The 18309-nt window shown below is 42.9% G+C and overlaps 2 protein-coding genes across 3 annotated transcripts; both read left to right on the forward strand.

Moving 5' to 3' along the window:
* Positions 1-334: 334 nt before the first annotated feature.
* LOC123062241 (vacuole membrane protein KMS1) lies at positions 335-7254 on the forward strand. The gene is made up of 8 exons (XM_044485681.1): positions 335-709; positions 1959-2170; positions 2279-2357; positions 3203-3505; positions 5099-5256; positions 5496-5612; positions 6303-6488; positions 6623-7254. The coding sequence occupies exons 1-8, from the start codon at positions 637-639 to the stop codon at positions 6800-6802; spliced, it is 1308 nt and encodes a 435-aa protein (XP_044341616.1). The 5' UTR covers positions 335-636; the 3' UTR covers positions 6803-7254.
* A 777-nt stretch (positions 7255-8031) lies between these two features.
* Positions 8032-18018, forward strand: LOC123062240 (insulin-degrading enzyme-like 1, peroxisomal). 2 transcript variants are annotated; one of them, XM_044485679.1, is made up of 26 exons: positions 8032-8425; positions 8526-8601; positions 9823-9890; positions 10563-10654; positions 10781-10854; positions 11002-11045; positions 11384-11435; positions 11726-11845; positions 11915-12027; positions 12122-12284; positions 12414-12506; positions 12618-12703; positions 12978-13064; positions 13212-13315; positions 13672-13774; positions 13873-13968; positions 14113-14302; positions 14429-14490; positions 14632-14736; positions 15345-15546; positions 15647-15855; positions 16539-16663; positions 16741-16792; positions 16873-16959; positions 17147-17269; positions 17572-18018. In XM_044485679.1, the coding sequence occupies exons 1-26, from the start codon at positions 8303-8305 to the stop codon at positions 17824-17826; spliced, it is 2904 nt and encodes a 967-aa protein (XP_044341614.1). In that variant the 5' UTR covers positions 8032-8302; the 3' UTR covers positions 17827-18018. The 2 variants fall into 2 exon arrangements, with proteins under 2 accessions (XP_044341614.1, XP_044341615.1); XM_044485680.1 differs by lacking the exon at positions 10563-10654.
* Positions 18019-18309: the final 291 nt, after the last annotated feature.

An 18309-nucleotide genomic window follows, 5' to 3' on the forward strand; every position in this document is an offset into this window, starting at 1 on the left:
AGTTGCTGGTCACGCTCCGCCACTGCCAACATGGGAGACCGGGATAAGAGCATCTTCCCCGTATTCTATTCCGGAGCCGCCATTTCCCCAGCAGTGCGCCATGCCTTGGAACGCCTTGCAAGCAACGACAAGCAGGCAAGGCTCGGGCTCCCCCCACGTCCACGCACTCCCGTCTCCCGGCGCGCGACCCGCCGCACCCACTCGCACCGCCCCCCTCGCCGCGAACCGCCACTGACGCCCGGGCCCGCCAGACGAGACAAAACAATGGGCCCCGCGCGCAGCGCCAGCCTTTTCCCAGCTAAAGGGCGAGGCGAGTCCAGATTTCGTTCGCAGCGCCCGAGCCCGGCACCCGCAGCAACGGAAACAACGGCCCTGGGGGAGAGACAGAGAACCGGCCGGAGAAATATAAAGAAAACAGGCCGCGCGACGGGAGCCACCACGCCATTACTTCGGCGCCCCGCCCCGCCCCGCCCTCCTCCAACCGCCAGCCCCCCTCCCCCCGATCTCGCCGCGCGATCTCCGACCGCCCGCCGAGCCCCCGCGGGAGGAGCTTCGAGCCCGCGCCCCCGGCGTCCCATGGTGGGTCCGGCACATCGGGGCCGCGAGATCTAGGGTTTTCGCGCCGCGGCGGGAGCGATGGGGCGCCGGAAGGCCACGGCGGCGGGGCCGGCTCGGGGCTCCTCGAGGGCCGACCACAGCGTAATCTCCGGTGAGATCCGCGCCTCCGTTTTTTCTCTTTGCGTGTGTCGTGGTGCCAATGCGTTGCCATTCTTCTGTATGAAGCTAGCTGCTACCGGCCGTAATCGTAGTTGGATTTGGAATGGGGCTGTAGCTGTCCGGCTGAGCTGGGGCGGGGATGCCCGCGGAGGGCAAGTGCTAGACGTCAGCTATTTGTCAGTGTTAGCATGGTGATGTCATTTATTAGCAGGATGCCAATTTGCTCGGATTTAAATGTGGCCTGCGCACTGTCACATAGCGTGTACGTGGTACATCATGATTTTGTTTTATCAGCGTTTGTGAGCGCAGAGTTTCAGTATGAACCTGCACATTATGTGTGCACATGCGCTATTATAGCTGCATATATTTGAGTAATGAGGTAGAAGTGTTAAAAGAAAAATCACACTCGTATTTTATGGAAAGTTAGTATATATACTCTGATTGGATGTCTGTTTCCTTCAGTACTTGATACATCAAGTTTGTATCTGAGGCGAAGCATTAATTTAGGATCACGGGAACGGGAGTCAGTGATTTACAGGCGGCTGGCAGCCCACCTAGGCACTAGGAGCCACCCTCTCGCATTGCCGCCTAGGTGCCTGTGGCCTTAGCTCACATACGTGCTAAGCGGGGTACCATGCAGCATCATTTCACTTGTGATAAAACCTGGTTGCACTGCAAATGACTTTGTTACAACTCAAACCAATGTGTTCATAATTTGACAACCATTTTGTGGTTTCTTCGATTCAGTGACGTCTAGCAGGGAATGCTGGATATCTAAGTTGGTTCTGAATTCCATACCATTAAATTTTTTGAACTTGGCTGCATTGCAAATACTCAAACCAGAGAAAAGCTAATCAAGTCCTTCCAATTTACTATTTGGTTGCATGTGACTACTATATCATGTTAAAGAGCTTTGCCATGTCTACTTCTCAACTGCTGTGCCTGTATCGTTCCTCCTTACATAGCAAATCAACTTGTGAGTTCAAAATAAAGTTTACATTCCATTTATCTAATGACTGGCTAGACAAATAATTTTCTGTCTGGTTAATGAAAAAACCGTTTACATTCCATTTATCTTCTTTGTTGACTCAAAATCTGCCAGCTTGGTATCTTCTACCCGATACATGTTGCTTTAGTTAGATCCGTCATAGTAACACGGCTTCTTAAAGTTGGGTATTGTATTTAACAAATTTGAAGTTGACATACTGTGTTTTGTATCCTAACTGTTTGTTTATTTTCAGAAATCCGGGAGAAACATAAATTGGAATTGGAGAATTTGACGCTGACAAAGCACCCATTCAGGACATTGCACTTCTTCAATTTAGCTATGTTGCAATACTTGAAAAGATCAGTAGCATATATCCTGAGTAAAAGAGCTTTGTTTGTTCTCCTAATTGTTATGGTGGTAATTCCTGGAGTTGCACTTCTGGTTACCGATGGTCTGCACAAAAAGGTGTGGGCAACTTTACTACATTTGTGGAGTATACTGACATAATAACAGTTGATAGTGCATTTTGTAAACTACATGAGTGCTAACGTTTGTTTTCTGATTTCTATGCAGCATGTGCAGGAGTTCCTTAATTATGCTAGATTTGTGTTGTGGTGGGTTTCATTAGGTGTGGCCTCTTCAATCGGACTAGGCAAGTGTCATTAACTTCTCTCAAGATTATGTAGTGTGATCACATATAATAAAGGAGGCGCAAATGAATCATGTGTTAACATAGTTAATTTATCCTTTTTGTCCTACAAATACTTTACCTTTTATAGCTAAACAGTTAAACCATACCGTCTGGTGGCTGAAGCATCTAGTGAACATGAACCAGCTCGCTAGAAACTATTTTTTAAAGTTGGCACATCCTTTATTTTTAGTTATAATATCATTAGTTATTTCTGTGTTAGTAAAAAGTAAATACCAGCAGCAAAATTATAATATATGGACCTTATTTGACCTTGAGAAAAAAAGGCTAAAGGTCCGCGAAAATTGGAGAGCTGTATTGCCAAGTTGTATAGTAGAAGTTAGAAGTTCTGACATTTTAGGGTGTTGGGTTTAAGTTTTTGCAGTGACTGTGTGTGGCACTAAGACATCTTGGAGGTTGACTACCTCATGATATATCACTAATATCGTGCTCTTTTGCACCCAAAGAAAGACACTGTTACCATATTCATGTTTCTAGCAGAATATGTGGATATTTGGAATTGTCAGATGGTTTTGAGACATTATTTAGGCAAAATGTCAGAACAATATTTGGTCATCTTAGAGACTTAGGCATGATAAACCAACTATAAGTTACTTTTGTATACTTTCTTAGTTAGCAGTTGTCTTGTGCTGTAGTACATGATAGGTTCCCCTTTATCATATGCCAAGACATGTAACAATGAATGCTGCCAAGTGTTAAATTTGGAAAATAGAACTTTGAAGTTTATTTGTTTGCCTGGAGTAAGGAGTTCGTTTTTGAAAATTGATGGATTAGTATTTGAAATGCAGGTTCAGGTTTGCATACCTTTGTGCTGTATCTTGGGCCCCACATTGCTCTCTTCACTATTAAGGCTGTTCAATGTGGCCGTGTTGATTTGAAGACCGCTCCATATGATACCATACTGCTTAAACAGGCGCCATCATGGCTTGACAAGAAGTGTTCGGAATTTGGATCGCCCATGTACCCTTCATCAGATCATTCAGTGATGATCCCAGTTATTGATTTACTCCCTCAGGTTCAGCTGGAAGCTGTTCTTTGGGGTATCGGGACAGCACTTGGCGAGCTCCCTCCTTATTTTATATCACGAGCTGGTAATTGTTGAATGCATTTTGTTCTGAAGTAATTGTGATATTCTGTTAGATACTTTACAGCTGTACAGTATATTATATTCAATCTATGTGCAGATAATATTAGTTCTTTCTGTATTGTTTCTTAACTGATTTCCCTTGAACACTACCTGTAGTGCCTACTTTTTACTGTACTATGTAACATGTGTGTGTGCCATCAGCCCATCATTATTATATCCATTTAGCTTTTGTCCCTACAAACATCATAAAAACATTCATCGACATTGTCAATCTGCAAACATCATAAAAACATCATTGTCTCACATAGAGAACGGGCCGAGCGGCGTAACAAAAATAAAAAAGGACAGCTCCATGTAGAGAAGTTGTGCTGCTGTGGAAGCTAATCAGCATGAAACTATAACATTCATATATAATTAGCTTCATTGGGGAGTGGTTGTTACAGACACTCATCGACACTGACTGATGCTGACGAAACTGAACAAAACACTAGTTCAACAGGGATAAGATGCAACAGGGGGTGAGTACAAAAACTCAATCTGCATCTGGTGGACTCCTAACGATAACACACGCTCCCAGATCCTACACACACTTTTGTCTACTGGGTGTTCGCACCCAGGTACATTAGCAGCACAATACTAGTATGGTGGCCATCAGGTTGGTGCACGCTATCAGTAGACTAGCAGCAGCCATGACTTGGGATGATCAGCCTAGAACGTGATCTGTGTGCAGATCTGCTGGCATGTGCGCGGCAAGCCTGCTGGTTGACGTGTGGTGCTGAGTGGCATTGGGGGTTGTAGCCCTTGTGATCTGGACAGCGGGATCCAGGCGTGTGGGCGTGCGTTGGGAGTACCGCCGGCGCTGGGAATCTTGCTCGGCATCCTCTGACGAGAGCACGAGCGACTGCGGGGACGGCTAGACAGAGGAGTGGCGGGGTGGGGCAGAGCAGAGGGAGGCGGGGGAGGAACGCGTCTACCCAGCACCAACAGGATCCATGTCGTTGTCGCCGGAGTAGGGCGGCGTCGGAAGGCGGGGGAGGAACGCGTCTACCCAGCACCAACAGGATCCATGTCGTCGTAGCCGGAGTAGGGTGGCGTCGGGAGGCGCGGGCGGCGTTAACGGGGAAACCCTATTTCACAGGAGGAGAGGGCCGAGAGGATCGTTCGGGTTGATACATGGGGGGATAAGGGCAGTGGCATTTCCTTCGTAATTGTGCGCAAGTGGGAGGACAAGGGGATATACCAGTTTGTTTTTAAGTGACTGCTCGCAGGAAGTAGCTGCTAAAAGCCACAAAATAACTGGCCCTTTATTGTTGGTAAACAGTACTGGTTTCATTCTCAGTAGTGAGATACAATACAACTTCTGAGACTGTTTGTTACTATAGTCGTGTCTTATGAAACTCTCTTTATTCTTGTTTGTTCTCTTTCCTTGCATGCTGGAGTTGATTATTTAAGGGCTATTTATATGGTCGAATGTTAAACTCTAGAAATTATTTTGTAGCAAACCATAGCTTGCGCGTTCTTGAAATCTGCAACCTTCTTATCTCAAGGTTCATTTTTTAAGCTGTCCATACTGAGCAAGTGATCTCTGATGTTGCAGCTCGTTTGTCAGGAAGTGAGTTAGAAGCTGTCAAGGAGCTAGATGTTGCTCCTTCGTCAGAAGATGGTCCAATAGCATCCACTGTGAATCGTACAAAACGCTGGCTGCTTTCTCACTCACAACATCTCAACTTCTTCACTATCTTGATACTTGCTTCGGTTAGTCTTTGTCCTGTCTGAATCTTTGAATAACGATTTCTTACACAAAAAAGTAGATGCAGAATTTTGCTTTGGCAGTATATCGTTAATGCAGCTCTTGCAGGCTTCGGCCCTAATTTTTCTATTTGGTGCCAAAATATGCTAATTGGACATTTTTTATACCAAAATGAACACATGTAACTAGTTCCAAGTATGGATATATAATGCATCATGTAACTTATATTCTTTGTGTTTACTAGGTTCCAAACCCTCTGTTTGACCTTGCTGGTATTATGTGTGGTCAATTTGGTATACCCTTCTGGGAATTCTTCTTTGCAACGTTGATCGGGAAGGCCATCATCAAGACTCATATTCAGGCTTGTGATCTATACATTTTATTGAAAATCCTGGCATTAATTTGTGTTTCTCTTGGTACCACATGCTTATTTTTTCTCTTGGTCTGCTAATGATTTGGTATGCCAGTCTGCTTTCAGATCCTATGAGATAATCATGTATTAACTTCATCATTTTAATATATTCTTAGGCATACTTTATGTGATCTGTCTTTTCGGTTCTGTCCAGTTAGAACCAAAATCTTGAAATCTTACAAGCTACCCTTACAACCCATGCAAAATCGTAGTTGCAACCTACATGGCTACATTGATTATTCTGTGTGATCTCTGCAGAGATTTCACTCAAATACTATCTTTACTGTTATCAAATAATAATGTCATTAATGCTTGCATCAAAAGTACATGATGTACCTGCCATACCAATTGCTGTTTCTTTTTAAATTTTGATTTTTATTCTTACCTTGTTTTATTCTTTCCTCACAACAGAACAAACGAACTATGAGTGATACAATTTTGCTTCTTTTTGTGCTCCTATTCTTCCTGAAAATCAAACGAACTTAGGTGGAAAACTATCAATTTTCTACTATGTTGAACTGAGCTTCTTATCATTTTGGTTTATTGTCAGTTTGACACCTTATTTATCTGGTTGGATTGAAATGAATATTTGCAGTCTCTCTGTACTGACACATGAGTTGTACCCTCTCACTTCTGCAGACACTGTTTATCATCTCGTTATGCAACAACCAACTCTTGTATTTTCTGGAAAAGGAGTTGATCTGGATATTTGATCACATACCTGGGTTTTCAGCAACCCTGCCATCTGTAATTGCCAAACTCCACAGTGCTAAGGAGAAGTATTTATCACCACCTGTGTCAGTCTCACCTTCTTCACAAATGGAGGTTGGTATCTTCATTTTCATGTCATTTGAGCTCTCCAGACTTATTGTTTGTGTCTCCATTAATCAACGTTCGTACTTTAATCTTCAGTTTTTTCTTGCCTGTTCATTGATGTTCTGTAACTGTCATGTGTACAGGATAAACAGTGGAATTTCTCTTTTGCGTTGGTCTGGAACACTGTAGTCTGGCTTGTGCTTGTGAACTTCTTCATTAAGATCGTCACATCAACAGCTCAGGATTATCGCAAAAGGCAGCAGGACATAGAGATGGAGCTCATTACTGATTCCTCACCCCAGAATCATTCTAAAACTAACTAACAGCAAACATGGTTGTATTTATTCAGCTGCACATTGCGAATATTCTCCTTAGTAGCCTTTGCGCCTGGCTAAGCCCTTGCGGATGATCCCAATGCTGGTAGAAGTTGTGTTCTTCTGTACAGTGAACAGAAACATGGGCCTCTCCAACCCGCCACAAAAGTGATGGCTGCGACTTTTTGTCATTGCGCCTCTACTGGCAGTTCCTGGAGGAGAATCAGTCCTGTTATTTTTCAGGCGCCAAGTTGGATGAACTTTAGGGATTGCTTGTTTGTTTAGCACGATTTCATTACTAAGATGTAATTTACCAGTACCTTTTTTACCTTCTTATGTTGGAAATACGGTAGCTGATAGGGCACCCGAGAGGATTCAAAGGTGATATGTTTTATTGTTACATTCACAATGCAAATGCATATTCTCAATTGGAGCCAGCTAGATTTAACGGAGCACTTCAACTACAAGTTCACCCTGGCAAATAATAAAGCCGCTGATACCAAGATTGCCTTTGTTTTTTTTTTTTTGGGCGGGGATCTGCATCACGTCGTCGATTCGAAAACTGTGTCAGAAGTTGTTACCTTGTGACTAGCTCAGGCTGGGAAACTTGTGATTCTCAGCAATCACGTTATCTTTTGCAAGCTCCTTGGCTTGTAGCTTTGTGGTTATTAAGCAAAGCGGACGCATCTGAAGGTCAGTCAGGGAGGTGAAAGGCGAGGTGCGATTACACATCATCAGCAGATAAAAATGCTACTGTACTGCAACCTCTTTACACCCGCCCAAGTGTTGCCAATGCAACAGAGATGGTCGTGGGCAGTTGTCCGAGTTCGCTTGGGCGTGCTCGCTAGTGGAATCCAGCGAGCGCCGTGCACCACGTAAGTTGGAGCACACGCGGGGCAAATTCCGTAGATACTCGAGCACGCGACTCCAAGGCGCGTCCTCGTGTACATTGCCTTTCACAAAGACGATCTCTACTGCCACGAGATGAGAGAGCAGCGATTTCTAAGATGGAGGAGACAAAAGCCAGACTACTCGCACGGCACGATGAATTGTCATGCCTACCTCTACGTTTCTTCCAAATTTGTTGCTATTTATATGCCAACACGACCCGGCTAGGGACCGCCGAGAGCCGAGGAGTACTCAGAACCGGGGAGGGACCCCCTCGCCGTCGCGGGCACGTCATTCGCCGGTGGAAAAAAGGCGTTCGTCATCTAGCACCATCGCAACCGCGCAACAGACGTCTCCCATCCGGCCATCCCAGCATCAAAGTGAAGTTCACCTCGGTTCGGACTTGAGAGTTCAGACTCCTCCCGGCTCCCGCAGCCGCAAGCGAAGCCGAAGGCCGAGGCCACCCACCCCCCTGCCCTGCCCTCCATATATTAACGGGACGGCGGCAACGACAAAGCATAGTATACTAGCGCCCCCACTAGCCTAAGCCCCGAGCCTCCAATCCGCCACCGGAGACCGGAGCAAGCGCGGCTAGCGAGCGAGGAGGAGAGCCCGGCGCGCATGGCGGCGGCGGCGGGCAATGTGGAGTTCATCCGCGCGCGCAGCGACAAGCGGGAGTACCGCCGCCTGCTGCTCCCCAACGCGCTCGAGTGCCTCCTCATCAGCGACGCCGACACCGACAAGGTCCGCCCCGGCCCGCCCTCTCTCGCTCGCTGAATGCTCGCCGGTTGGTCGACGTTTTACCGCGCGTGATTCATCCGGCGTTGTTGTTGTTTGTGCGCAGGCGGCGGCGTGTATGGAGGTCGGCGTGGGCTCGTTCAGCGACCCGGAGGGGCTCGAGGGCCTCGCGCACTTCCTCGGTGAGTCCATTCACTCCCCTCCCCTCTCCGTCCACTCTCCTCGCCGTCGGCCATCTCCACACCGTGGCTCCGATTCCGGTTCGTTGCGCGGGCGCGCGTGATCTAACAAACCCACCGGATTCCTGGGGCGAGTACTAGTACTTTCTGGCCAGGCAGTGGTTGGTTGGATGGGGATTGTTCGCTGGACCCAGCGCAGCGCTCCTGCTCTCCGACTGCGCAACGGCGTCGGCGTCAGATGAATCTCCTCCCCCTTTTGGGATCCGGCTGGGGTCTCCTCCAGTTTTGTCTCCATGGAATCGAGTGACGGAGGAATGCTTCCTTCCTTGGCCACTTTTCCCCCATTGGGCAGTGCCTTGCTGCTTTAGGCGTTCCTGAGCACCAATGATGGCGTTGCAGATTTGCGGCCAGGTCAATGGATGTTTTTCCCTTTTCCAATCGAAAAGCTGATTGAATGAATCGGCCCATTGATTTGGTCCAGTCAGTGTCGCCCGGCGTGTTTTCACCGTCGGATCACGCCATTGACTGACGGTTCGGACTAAAGTTCAGAGCATCCATGATTGATCTCAGTGGTGCGGGCATCGGGCCGTACATGTTCTGCCTTCGCCGGTAGCAGAGTACGAGTGTACGACTGCCGGCTAGCTGAATGTCTTTCTTAAATGCTTCTCAGGTTTCCAGCCAAGAATCATTGATAACGTCAGTACCATGTGTTGCACATAATTCTGCATTTCTGCGTTTATTGAGCGATCCAAGAGTTTCATGCGAGACACGAATTTGGTTGGGCGGGCTCCACCGCTCCTGCAGGATATGGGAACCTGTCGCTCTCTAGATTAGCAGCCTGCTCTGCTCAACGTCCCATACACGTTGTTGCCTAGTAGGATCCCTGCAGCTTGCTGGATGCTCTCACTCCACGAGTCCGTGTTGGTATTTTCTCTGGCGTGTGAAATTCTACCCGTGGTAACAGCACAAGATAATTCTACTCGACACAGGCCCTCCGTACAACACGCAGGACAGTGCCAGTTTATGATAGAGAGAGTGGGCCATTTTTGCTTCACAACTTTTAAATTCGACGAGTGTAAGTATAGAGTAGTAAACCATTTGTATGTAGGAGACGATTAGCACGATGAATGTTGGTCGCATCAAATCAAAACTGATTTTCTCTTTAGCATTTTTCTTCTTCTGTTTTCTGTTTGTTTTGATTTATCACCATGGACTTGCTTGCAGAGCATATGCTGTTTTATGCCAGCGAGAAATACCCTGGAGAACAAGATTATACAAAATATATCTCGGAGGTACCTCTTCTCATTTTGCATATGTTTGCTTGCAATTACTACTCACGTTAATTCCACGTTTGTAAGAGTTTGAACCAGGTTTACCCTCTCCGCGTGCATCATATTAGATGATTCTGGGCCAATAAAAAAATTACACATTAGAGAACAGGCGAAAGGAATATGCATGTTAGACTATTGTAGGTGCCAGTGTGCCAGTGGCTTATGACTGATATCAGCGCTTTACAATTTACATTGTGCAAGGAAATTTACGCTTGTACAATAGGCCACCTCCTATTCCATTGTGATGACCAAATGATACCTACTTGCCATAAACTGTGGTTATGCGTAGGCCGAGCTGTTAACTGCCACACTCTTAATCAAATACACCTAACTCTGAAGGCTTAAGCTTAAGTGCATGCTATTGCCAGTTGCCAATATGCACTATGGTGTTGTGGTGCCAATACATGGCAGGACGAATGCTATGCATAAAATATCACTAATATTCCGACTGGGAACAACTTTGTGGTCCTATCATAAGCTTGTAAAGGGTTCAATGATTTTATTTCTGGGATCCGTCAATATAATTATTTGATACCAGCTTAAATATTCTATTTCGTGTGCTTTGGAAGTTACATTGAGTGTACTTGGATTATAAGTTTTTTTGAGTATTTGGCATGTCGTGAAAAATATCAGCACGGTGGTTCTTCCAATGCCTTTACATCCTCCGAGACAACGAATTTCTATTTTGATGTTAACGCGGACAATTTCGAAGAAGCCTTAGATAGGTAACTTTCTTAGTAGTATTTTCTTCAGTTAATGCATGCACATTGAATCAGGTTGTGATTTCTGTTGTGCAGATTTGCATGATTCTTTATAAAACAATAAATAAGTAGGTGATTTGTGTTGCGCAGATTTGCCCAGTTCTTCATTAAGCCACTGATGTCGCAGGATGCTGTTCTTAGAGAGATCAAGGCTGTTGATTCTGGTGAGCAGTTGCTTTATACATTCTAGTGCTATTTGCTTCTAACATAACTTCTAGCTTATCACAATTACTTTATGTTTATGTTTTATTTGGAGTAGTAAGAACTAAGAAACACATTGTGGATAATGTTATATTTCATTGTTCTCACAGAACACAAGAAAAATCTGTTGTCAGATGGCTGGAGAATGCATCAGGTACTTCAGAGTCTCAACCTTCTTAGTTAGATACATGTGATATTCTTTCGTGCAATAATGTCATATCTGCATCAGAAACTGCGTTATGAATATTTGTTCTTTTCATACAATCATATTTGGCATGATATACCAAAAAAGACTTTCGCCCTGCTTTATATATAAAGCCAATTTGGCATGATATAAGCCGGGCTTATACTCACTTACTCAGAATGCCAGTTTATTTTCAAATTAACCATATTTGGCATGATCTTAGCCTGATTTATCATCATCCTGTATATCCCGTTAGCCCTGCTGCACTGTTAGTCTGTTACTTCATTTTTGAGTATTTTTTTTCACAGCTTCAAAAGCATCTGGCCTCAAAGGATCATCCTTACCATAAATTCAGTACGGGTAAGCAATTGTTGGTATTCAGACATTTGCTAATACTCATCCAGCTAATTATGGTTGTTGTTTTGTATTACTGTATAAGTGAGTATGCAAATCAATATGACGTCTGAGTATTCCTGTGTTCTAACCCTTAATATGTTTCTACCAGATTCAGAGATCACGCTTTTTTAATTCACATACAAATGCTAACAAAAATCATGTATATTTTTTAAAAATCTTGTTGTGCATGCCTAATATACAATCTCCTTCCGGAATTTGCATCTTATTTGAAATTATGTTATTTAATGCATTAGGAAGTTGGGAAACACTGGAAACTAAACCAAAAGAGAGGGGTTTGGACATCAGGCTTGAGCTTCTCAAGTTTTACGAGAATTATTCAGCAAATCTGATGCATCTTGTTGTTTATGGAAAAGGTAAGTAGTACAGGTTCGTCAATTTTGGCATACCTGAACTTATTTGTTACTGATAAAATGATTTTGTAGAGAGTCTCGATTGCATTCAAAGCTTAGTTGAAAGCCTGTTTAGTCACGTCAAAAACATGGACCAGAGAAGCTTCAAATGTCCAAGTCAGCCCCTTTCAGCTGAACATTTACAGGTAACTTGAAACAACACCAGCCACACTAAAAGTAAATACAGGAATGGCAAAGGATATGTAATTTCGCGTACTTTCTTATGTCCTTGTCATGCAGCTTCTTGTCAAAGCAATCCCAATAATAGAAGGCGACTACCTAAAAATATCATGGCCAGTTACACCTAACATCCAGTTCTACAAAGAAGGTCCTTGCCGTTATCTCAGTCATCTTATTGGGCATGAAGGCGAGGGATCCATCTTCCATATTATAAAGGAATTAGGCAAGTTAACTTCAGCAGTATATTGTTGTAAATATTCTTTTGCCAGCTTATGTACTCAAACACTGGTCATTTTTTTGTTTCTTGTGTCAACTTGTGTGACCTGTGACAGTTCTATTTTTATTACATCAGGATGGGCCATGGATTTGGTGGCTGGTGCCGGCAGTGACAGCAATGAATACTCTTTTTTCTCAGTAGGCATGAGGCTCACTGATGCTGGTCATGGTAAGATCTCATCTTCATTATGCTCTCTTATAACATTTCCTTTTTTTTTTAAGTTTTAAGCACACCTTGAAGTACAGTTTAGTAAGCTATGTGCATATCCAACGATTTCAGACCACATGGAGGATATTATTGGGATGGTCTTCAAATACATCCACCTATTAAAAGAAGATGGAATCCATGAATGGATATTTGATGAGGTAACTGACAGACACATCGTTTAATCATGTATGTAGTTATTTGATGATTTATGCTCCTAATGTGCAGTTACTTTGATTATGAACATTGCACCCGTGGACTCTGATGTGTTCTTTTAATAAAATGATCTCATTGAGTTTAAATTTTATTACCCAAGGTTGTTTGCTGAAGCAATTCATAGTTCAAAATTTTACAACTCATAAGCAGAGTGAGGAGAAACTATGATTTCATTTAATTACATAAATATACATACTAATCGTGTTCGTTGTTTTCTAGCTTGCGTCAATAAATGAAACAGAATTCCACTATCAAGACAAAGTCCATCCAATCAGCTATGTCACAGCTACTGTCTCAAGCATGCGGGTATGTTTCTGTAGAGCTCTAATTTTTCAGCTTTTACAGTTCCTTGTGATCAATAATTTGTGAACTCTGAATCTCTGATGTATATCTCTTTGTACTTCAGTAGTATCTTTTTTCTTCTAACTGATATGCTTATGAACTGACTTGCAGTTGTTCCCACCAGAGGAATGGCTGGTTGGAGAATCATTGCCGTCAAAGTATGCGCCAAATAGAATAAATATGATACTTGATGAATTGTCACCCGAAAGAGTTAGGTAAGCATCCACCGTTCACATGACAACCTTGATTGTTCCTGCTTCTATATGCATATTCTCTCTGTATGCCAACATATGAATGTATATGCAGAAGTCTGCCATTGCTTAATTACTACAACCTCTGTAACTTAATATACTGCAAAAACGTCTTACATTAAGTTACAGAGGGAGGAACAGATACTGGGACTCATCAATAAAGAATTATTACTGGCCATGGCCTTACTTCATATCTTGAACTTCAATTTTGCTGATAAGCTTGTGTCAAATGATCCGCGGTTATGCACATAAACTAGCATACAATGCGGAATATCATGCCTTCATTCTTTCTTTGATGCAATACTTCTCTATGTCTGTAGAATACTCTGTGAATCTAAAAAGTTTGAAGGATCTACCAATTGTGCTGAGCCCTGGTACAATACATCATATTCTATTGAAAATGTCACTCCATACATGATAAAGGTTTGCACCCCACCCCCAACCCCCACCCTTACCCACACACGCACCAGCAATATCATCTTCCAATTATTATTTTCTCATCTTATGTCTCTATTTGGCAGCAATGGATTCAAAAAGCTCCTACTGAGAAGCTTTATCTCCCAAAGCCTAACATTTTCGTTCCAAAGGATTTATCTCTTAAAGAAGTGCCAGACAAGGTAAAATTTGGAGTGGCTTGTTTGTTGTGTGTTCACATTAGCACACTTTGTATGAATTATCAAAATTTATATATACTCACAAAGTATATATACTTTATCGAACATAGTATATTACGTTTGACAAAAGTAGAACTGTTTCACCAGGTTACATTTCCGACAATATTAAGGAAGACGCCACTTTCACGGCTGTGGTATAAGCCCGACATGCTGTTCTTCACTCCGAAGGTTTACATTATAATTGATTTCCACTGCCCATTGTCAAGCCACTCCCCCGAAGCAGCCGTATCTACAAGTCTCTTTGTCGATTTGTTAGTCGATTACTTGAATGCTTATGGTAAGCAACAATTCCGAAATTATGTGAATAATTGCATATTTACCATATTGAACAGACTATCTGGGGATTGTTCCCTCCAACTTTATGTATAAATATACACTGACAATTAGTTTCTGCCTTTTGTAGCTTATGATGCTCAAATTGCGGGTTTATTCTTTTCGATATATCTTACTTCTACTGGATTCCAGGTTTAGTTCTGTTGCTGCATTCTTTCTGTTTCCTATGAGTGTTCCGGACAGCTAAATTGCTCTTCATGCATTATGATGTTGCTGGTTTTTACCCAGTTTTAAATTCGAACTCAAACAATTGCCTGATTTTTTTTTGTGAAGGTGTCTGTAGGTGGTTACAATGACAAGATGAGAGTTCTTCTACATGCCATAATGAAGCAAATAGTGAACTTTGTAGTTAAACCAAACAGGTTTTCTGCCCTGAAGGTCAGATGTGGATTCTTAGTTTTCCTTGTCAACTGTCATAATTTAGCTTGGACACATTTGTATATTTATCTAGTGTCTTCTTCATCAACTTGTGTGGATCAACTTAAAAGGTGTTGAATTTTTCTTTCACTGAACACTGTCTATCCTGTGGATTGCAACTGGTAGATGATTAAAACTGAGGTATTTCAGATTTTAAGTTGCGGACACGATATTGCTAGAACCAAATTCATAAAGGGTTCCTGAACACTCTGCATACATAATTATGATTCATTATTTTGCATCTTTTGTAACATACTTCTGTGAAATTTATAGCAACCTTCTTTAAATATGAATAACAAAGGTTTTGGAGACTACATATTCATTTACACAAGCACATCAATTTAGACACTATATAAAATTAATAACTTCTTAAGATCCATTGTAGCAGATTTGTGGTGAGGGTGTTACAACACAGTACTTATTTAGTTGCAGTTATAGTACGGATTCTCACCATTGTTGATTTTTAGACTGGGAATATTCTTTCCCTTCAGATTCTTAGTGGTGCTTTTTGAAGCTGTGACTATTTCTTTCATGCCTACTTTTTTTTAACCAACATCTTGCTACCACAGGAAACTTCTGTCAAGGACTACCAAAATTTTAACTTCAGCCAACCATACTCTCAAGCTTCGTATTATCTCTCATTAATATTGGAAGAGAAAAAATGGCCTTTGGTAGAGAAACTTCAAGCTCTTTCTAAGCTTGAGTCAGATTCTCTTGCGAAGTTTGTGCCGCACTTGCTATCGAAGACATACTTGGAATGCTATGTTCAAGGTTTGGTAAACTTCCATGTTAATACTCTACTAAATGTTAAGGACAGGACTGAAATGCAATCCTGACTGTGCTTAATAATAATTAAGAACTCTTCTTGTAGGAAACATTGAGCCAGGTGAGGCTGAGTCTATTGTCCAGGAGATTGAAGATACTATATTTAATACCCCCAATTCTGTATTCAAACCCATGTCTCCATCACAATACCTGGTCAAGAGGGTTATCATGCTTGAAAAAGAGATAAAATGCTGCTACCAAATTGAAGGATTAAATCAGAAGAATGAGAATTCATCGGTTGTCCAATATATTCAGGTATAGGCTTCTTCTAAACTTTGAAGCAGTTCATGTTATCGAAGGCGATTACTTGTTGGTGATCAGTACCTTCTAATATTTGTAGCCAAACTAATGGCTGGTCATCAAGCCTGTTCCCAGATAATTACTGGTTATGATCAATCCAGTAGTAACTTTTTTAGGTAAAAACCCAGTAGTAGTTCGAACAATGTGGAGTGGACTATGGCACGACTGAACATGCATAAGAGGCATGTTCATAGGGGACAGATAATTAGTGCTACATTATTTTTGACCTGTCTGTGAGGAGAGCAATGGCATGCTTGAACCACTAAGTGAGGCCCTACTGACTCAATAACATGTCGAATCGATAAAATACAGTGATGCGACTGAGTGTGACATGACGAGGTATATAAAATACGCTGAAGGTTTTGCTCTATTAACTTCCTTTAAGAATTATTGTTCCACAGGGAGTTTTTTTATCTTTTTCGAGAAGGGGAGGCCCCGGCCTCTGCATCATCATGATGCACACAGCCAAATTTATTAGAAGTGGTTCAAGTAGTTCAAAGTACTAAAATACAAAGTGAGAATTGTTCTACAGGGAGTTGTGTAATATCCTAAGAAGTAGAAGAACTGTCTCATGTCAAATGCGTTCTATAACAAGCAGCATGCCAGGTTACTAATATAAGCATATTCAATGCATCCAGGTCCATCATGACGACGCCCTCTCAAATATCAAACTCGAGTTGTTCTCTCTAATTTCTAGTCAGCCTGCTTTCAACCAGCTGCGGACTGTTGAGCAACTTGGGTATATAACATATCTTTCTCTGAGGTACGTCTTTTCAAGAGAAACATACACATTTTGTTTGCACTGTTCATTTATAATCCTAACTTACTTTGATCCCTCAGATCTGATCGTGGAGTCTGGGCACTCGAGGTTGTTATTCAATCCACAGTGAAGGTACATGTTGAAAGATTGAGTAACAAATATGACATACTTTTTTGCCACTTTCTCCTACTGACCTTATTACGGAATCCTAGGATCCTTCATATCTTGATTCTAGAATTGATGAATTCTTTAAGACATTCGAAAGCAAAATCCATGAACTGTCCGACAAGGATTTCAAGGTTAGTGGCTTCAGAACTAATTGATGTACCATGCCAAATTGCGCATCTCTTTCATACTCAATTACTCATGATATGATCTGTTCCACATATTGGACTACATTAGCTCATTAGTGTCTTCTTCGTCGAAAGACAAAAGGTTTTGGCATTGATGAAGCATTTTGACATTGCCGTGTTTTTCTTATGACAGAGAAATGTCAAATCACTTATTGATTCGAAACTGGAGAAATTTAATAACTTGTGGGAGGAATCTGGGTTCTACTGGGGAGAGATTGAAGCCGGAACTCTCAAGTTTGATAGGGTTGAGTCTGAGGTAAGTGCTTTTGTTCGGGCAACAATACACGCTGTGATATACTCCCTCCAGTCCCAAAATAAGTGACTCAACTTTGTATTAACTTTAGTACAAAGTTAGTACAAAATTGAGTCACTTATTTTGAGACAGTGGGGTTATGAGAGAAAATTGCATAATAAAACAAAAGGCAAGCCGGAAAAGGGGGCCAAAACTAGTGCAATTTTCAAAAGTTCCGTTTCAAGAAAACACACCACTCTTTTCCGAAGGGAAAAAGGGCTGTTTCCAGGATCCGCAAGATATATGACCTCGAAAATCATTTGCAGGTTGCTCTCCTAAGAGAGCTCAAGAAAGAAGAATTCATCGAATTCTTCGACGAGTACATAAAGGTGGACGCCCCTCAAAGGAGGACAGTAAGCGTGCAGGTCTTCAGTGGCAACCATTTGGCAGAGTTCAAGAAGGCGATTGCCGAGGCTGATCCGCCCAAAACCTGCCGAATTACCGACATATTCGGCTTCAAGCGATCAAGGCCTCTGCACCGCTCGCTGAAGGGAGGTCCAGGCCTGATCACAATGGACTGACATACTACATGTTCTTTGTTTGCTGTAGTGTAGTACATAGTCTGTCACCACACTCATGAACCCAATTTTGATTGATTTCTCAATGGTCACACACGATTGCACAATGCTGTTCTTCATGTATGGAGTAACCATGTGATGCTATTTTCAGAACAAATGTACCAGCTTATAGAAATTAAACATGCATTGCTACTTTGTCTGCATCTACTTCTTCTGACAGGTATGTACATTGACATGAGCTGACGATCACAGCGGACAAGAAGGCGCCATGCATAAGCCGAGAACACGTACAACATTGTGCGCGGCACGTGCCCGCCGTAGGTGTCATGTCACCATCCTCGCACGCGTCACCGGCCGCCTCGGCTACGGCACGGCCCCGATCGCCGCCGCCCTCCCGCGGCCGCTGCCCCACGCGTAGCTGGCGCGATGCCAGCGGCAGCGGAACGAGCCCCGGTGCGCCGTGGGCGAGCACACGCAGTAGTGGTG

The sequence above is a fragment of the Triticum aestivum genome, chromosome 3A, assembly GCF_018294505.1.
Source record: "Triticum aestivum cultivar Chinese Spring chromosome 3A, IWGSC CS RefSeq v2.1, whole genome shotgun sequence".
In the NCBI taxonomy this organism is placed as follows: domain Eukaryota; kingdom Viridiplantae; phylum Streptophyta; class Magnoliopsida; order Poales; family Poaceae; genus Triticum; species Triticum aestivum.

Excerpts from the sequence above, each read along its gene's own strand:
- LOC123062241 (XM_044485681.1), top strand. The coding sequence starts at position 637 with ATGGGGCGCCGGAAGGCCACGGCGGCGGGGCCGGCTCGGGGCTCCTCG. Across the intron at positions 2,171-2,278 it reads CCGATGGTCTGCACAAAAAG|CATGTGCAGGAGTTCCTTAA; the intron begins GTGTGGGCAACT and ends ATTTCTATGCAG. Across the intron at positions 6,489-6,622 it reads CACCTTCTTCACAAATGGAG|GATAAACAGTGGAATTTCTC; the intron begins GTTGGTATCTTC and ends TCATGTGTACAG.
- LOC123062240 (XM_044485679.1), top strand. The coding sequence starts at position 8,303 with ATGGCGGCGGCGGCGGGCAATGTGGAGTTCATCCGCGCGCGCAGCGAC. Across the intron at positions 10,655-10,780 it reads TTCGAAGAAGCCTTAGATAG|ATTTGCCCAGTTCTTCATTA; the intron begins GTAACTTTCTTA and ends TGTGTTGCGCAG. Across the intron at positions 11,046-11,383 it reads ATGGCTGGAGAATGCATCAG|CTTCAAAAGCATCTGGCCTC; the intron begins GTACTTCAGAGT and ends TTTTTTTCACAG.